Source organism: Priapulus caudatus, unplaced genomic scaffold, assembly GCF_000485595.1.
Source record: "Priapulus caudatus unplaced genomic scaffold, Priapulus_caudatus-5.0.1 Scaffold877, whole genome shotgun sequence".
Taxonomy (NCBI): Eukaryota; Metazoa; Priapulida; class Priapulimorpha; order Priapulimorphida; family Priapulidae; genus Priapulus; species Priapulus caudatus.
Window position 1 is genome coordinate 66,817 of NW_014577938.1, and position 5,000 is coordinate 71,816.

Here is a 5,000-nt window from a genome sequence, read left to right on the forward strand (position 1 = left end):
CGGCCGTCCTCGACCCGACCGACCCCGGCGCGCGTGGCTGGTGGGTGCGGAGGCTGCGGGAGCTCGGCGACGGGTTAGGCGTCGCGGGGTTTGCAGTCGCCGGCGGGGAGGTGTCCGCGCTGCCGCACGCGCACCGGCTCGCCGACCCCTCGACCTCCGACGTCGGCTATGTCGGTGCCTTTGTGCGGATGCTGCAGCAGCTGTCTGCGCCGAGGAACGAGAGCGAGGGAGGAGAGAGCGAGGGAGAAGAGAGCAAAGTATTGACGAGTACGACAGAAGAAAGTGAAGGAGGACAGAGCGAGGAAGAAGACAGCGAAAGAGTAGCCAGTCAGAAACAAGAGAGCGCGGCGGTGGCGGACACGTGCGGGCGCGTCGCGATCGTCTGCGTCGACGTCGGCTCGCGGACCCAGTTCCTCGCCGCGCCCATGGCCGGCGTCTCTCTCCCCCCGTCGTGGTCCCTCGGTCTCGCCGCCATCATCCCCACCGCGCTCACCGTCGGACTGCTCGGCTACCCGCTCGCGATGGCGCCACCGCTGCGCGCCGAGTCGTCGCAGCGACCGCCTGACGCCGAGCTCTACCTGCGTTGGCTGCAGGCGGCCGCGTGCCTGCCCGCACTGCAGCTCGCGCTGCCGCCGTGGACGTACAGCGAGGCGGTGGAGGAGGCCGCGTACAAGGCACTGCGCTTCCGCGAGGAGGTGGTGCTGCCGCGCGTGCTCGCCTCGCTAGAGGGCGCCGCGCGCGACCTTCGCGCTGTCGCGCGGCCGCTGTGGTGGGACGCGCCGCGCGACGAAGCGGCTCAGGTCGTCGACTCGGAGTTCTTGGTCGGAGACGACCTGCTGGTGGCGCCCGTGGTCACGAGCGGAGCGCCGGCGATCAGAGACATCTACCTGCCCGCCGGGAGGTGGCGGGACGGGCTGGCAGGGGGCAGCACGATATCGGGACCAACGTGGCTGCGGCGTTACTCCGTTCCTCTGGAGAGCATTCCGCATTTCACTAGAGTAAGGTAGAGAGGCAGGCAGAGAGGCGTAGGGTGAGCGGGTCAGGCTTGTTTGCTCTCACGTGAGGCATGAGGATAGAACAGGTAGGAGACGTGTTGTGTGAATGCAAATGCTGAAGGTCCAAGAAGCGCATTAGAGTTGGGATGCAACATGTACTGTGTTTGGTCACATACGAAGGTGCTTCGTTTTTTTGTGTGTTGTTGTATTTTGAATGTGAATTTTTTTTACTATGGGCCCACGTTTTTGTAGTGCAATGCAATTGCGATGCAACCAATGCGTTTTTCGTGTACAATCTAGAACTGAGAGTATGTGGTTGTGAAACGTAAGAATTTAGAGCGTAAGAAAAAGTACTCGCACAGTTTTCTGTGTTTCATCAAATGTGTTGCGTATTATACAATATTATTATTAAGTTTATATACTTGCACAGATAATAGTATACAAACTATATAATATATATATATATAGTACTATCTGTCACAGATAGGAAGATAAAGATCAGGCCGGCTAGTCAATTTTATGCAAACAGTAGTAGGGCTCATAGGGTCTATGTCCCCCAGGTTACTGCCGGAACGTACCCTGGGTACGGTCCGGTATACCGGAACGTACCCTGGTAACTATCTAGCTGATATGGTTAGGGTTAGAGTTAGGGTTAGGGAGTAGGCGTAGGCGACTCCCTAGACTCGTTAGTGGAGTAGACGAGGTACGGTCCGGCATATTAGATAATAGTATTTAGTACCAGGGTACGTTCAGGTATACCGGACCGTACCCAGGGTACGTTCCGGCAGTACCCTGGGTGACATAGACCCTATCAGCAGTAGTAGGTACTGTATGCTACGTCATTATTTTTGTTAGTTTTTTTAACACGACTATATTTGTATGTAGTTTGGTATAGTATTGATGCTGCTGCGTGCGAATGCAATCATGAGATAAAGCAGAGCAGGTGATCATAACATCACATTAGAGTCACAAAAGTTAGTATAGATAATACGTGTAATTCTATTACTTTTATTCAGGAATCCGACTTGTTGAATTTCTGTAATTCTCTAAAATTAACTTAGTATTCTGATATTATTTATCTCCTACTTTCCAAAGAAATTCAATTATTTTTTCAGTATTAAGAATGTCTACAAGAGTCCATAATACTAATAGAACATTTCTATTATGGACTCGATGTATATCAAAACACCATTCTTGTCAGTATTTTTAGATTTTTACACTTGTGTTTTTTATAACGTTTATAATATGTTTACTGTGTTGTGAGCAGGCCGCACGCTTACTGTTCATTTTAAGTTGTATTCAACTTAATAAAACAATCACAAAATAAACTTAAAACCTCCGTTGAAGCTTTTCTCGTTGAAACTATCTGTAGTAGTTCCTATCTAATACGACCAACAGGTGGCGCTAAAAAGCGATCTGGAATTCAGCGCGAATCGTCTGCTTAGCTAACTCTACATAGCTAGACATATATATATATATGATTGTTATGACAACAGTGCACAATCAGCCGTATTATTGCAAATACTGCGGTAGTTTCCTAATAAGCCGTCCTCCATTCTCCTGAATGATTTTCCGACTTGCTTAATCATTTATTCATTTCTAGCGCGTCTTCTACCTACTCTTATAGGCCCTACGGTGTCACATATTTAACGGTTCGAACAATATTCAATATCATGATTATCTTAATTATAACATTCAATAGTCAATACTAATAGTTTAATATTCATATCTAAATAACTAAAAATTCGCAATTATTAAATAAATAGATTTATTCTTTATCTAAAAGCAGTCACGCATTCGTTGCATGTGATTTCTTTTCTTTAATGTACTTTTTGACGCGTTCTGCGCTACCCTTCGATCTCTGCGTTTTCGTTTTCTTCGTCTCCTTCTTCTTTATCTGCGTCACCTCATAAATTAACCACCATTCTTATTCGCTCGACTGAAACAACGACTCGGCAATTACCAGTTCATTCTCTCCTCTTCACACTGGCCCTCTCTACCCCTCCCTCCTCCTCATCTTCACTGCACCTGTCCTTCTCTCTATTTCATTCCGTATATCGACTGCGCACCTATCGCGCCGGATTTCGCACCTGAGTTTTGTGCGATCGTGGTAGTTTGCTGGGCGGTGCAGTGACCAGTAATAACATGCCTGCACTGCTTATGCCCTCTTATCCGGCCGCGCCATTGTACGAGGTGCAAAATGAATGGCTGCAAATGTGTTTCGATCACAGGTCGATGTTAGTAGAGTTTACACTCGGCGGGGCTAAACGCTGTAATCATCACACGATTCATCATCGTTAGCCGGGTACCCGGGCTCCGTCACCAGAGGCGCACGCGGCGGTGTCCATCTAAACCACTTGACGTAGCCTTCGTCCGCGTTCGCGCGTCGTACCCTATCCATCGGCACGTCCGCGTGCGGTGTGGGATGACGGCGGGCCGAGGCGCGCCGCCGCCAGAGTAGGTTGCCGCCGGGCGGGCGTTCGGAGCGGCGGTGAGTAAAACGTGTGCAATTATCGACGATGTTAGACTCGAATGTAATTCGGCGGTTTCTGCGAGGCGGGGTTTTTGCCGCTGGCTTGCCACGCCGGCCGTCAGCGCTACTGCCGCTACGGTGCTAAGACGCGAGGACCCTCCCCCCACCCACTCACCCTCCCACCCACCGCCGCACATCATACGGGCAAGCGTGCGCCGCGAATAATAATAATCATCATTTTTTCGCACGTTATACTTGTCATTATAACCCATGAATTATCAAATCAAATTAACAACGTCATATATACGATGTCGCAATGTAAGCATTGACAAATAATGATTTATTAATCAATTATTGACGGCGGATGAATTTCTCGTAGCTCGTCGTCCTAATATACGATGCTATATTTATTTACTATATGTGTAACGTGGGCGGACGTGGCTAGATGATTCCGCGGTTGCTACACTAATTAGGTTTTGCAATTAACCCGGAACTCGGTAATTATCATATAAGATTTACAACGACATCGCGATGATGGCGTCTTGAATATATTATCACCGATGTATTTTCTTTACCACTAAGGTGTGTTTAATATCGGCTGGCGTCCGTGCTAAGCCTAAAGTTCCATCTCGAGCAGTAATCTCACGTAGTTTGCATTCCTATCTCGTGCGGATTCGAGTAAATATCATTTATAATAGCCCTTCGGCTACAGGTGAGGAATTAGGGGCGGCATGACTGACAATTATTTATGTTTATCGCGTCTACACGCGGCGATAAATTGTAATATTAGAGAGAAAAAGAACCTCGGCTGCATTAATATGCAGAACTACTTCAATCATCGCTCGCTAATCATCTCATGGAAGAGCGTCTCATAACTACATTAGTACGACGAGAGAAGAACGCTACATGGAACCTCTCTCTCGCTCTCTCTCTCTCTCTCTCTCTCTGTCGTGCACGCAGGCACGTCAACAGTAAGAGTTTCACACCCTCGCTGGGCAACCAGTGCGTTTGAGAGATGTGCGTGCACGCGGGTGCGCGTGTACGCGTGGGAGTTCTTTGAGACGTCGCTTATAATTGTTCCCGATTAAATTCCCCGATTAGTAAATTCGATCGCGGTTCGCACACGCGTTCAAGCTGATATTGACGCCAAGTGACGCGGGTGGGGGGCTTGTTCGTAATGATCAAAGGCTTGCTTGCCGCCCCCCCCCACCACGCCCGATGGATACTATCCCTTCATTTCCGCCTAATAAAATCACCGAGATAAAAAAAACAGTGCGAAAATATTCGCCCCGTCTGTACGCCGAGTCTTGCGGTTTAAGTATGGGAGGAGGGTCTGTGAGGCAGCAGTGGAGGGGCGGGGGAAGGTTTATACGTCGTTATAGATTACCCGCAGAACTGTAGGCGTCTTTGATTTCGGGGGAGAAATGCGGGTTGGCATGCACGCAGCGTGCGCGCGGCGTTGTTCTATCAGCCAGCGAGGTGATCTGTATCAACGTTGCTCTCGCTCGCGTAGCAAGGTGTAAAAGACACAC

General features: G+C 49.3%; 1 protein-coding gene across 1 annotated transcript in view; it reads left to right on the plus strand.

Moving 5' to 3' along the window:
- LOC106814153 overlaps positions 1-1,601 on the plus strand; it is an 8,132-nt gene extending 6,531 nt beyond the window's left edge. Inside the window, exon 5 of the mRNA XM_014818447.1 lies at positions 97-1,601. Within this exon, the coding sequence (XP_014673933.1) occupies positions 97-1,007 (911 nt within the window). The 3' untranslated portion in view covers positions 1,008-1,601. The remainder of the gene's footprint in view (positions 1-96) is intronic.
- The last annotated feature ends 3,399 nt before the right edge of the window (positions 1,602-5,000 follow it).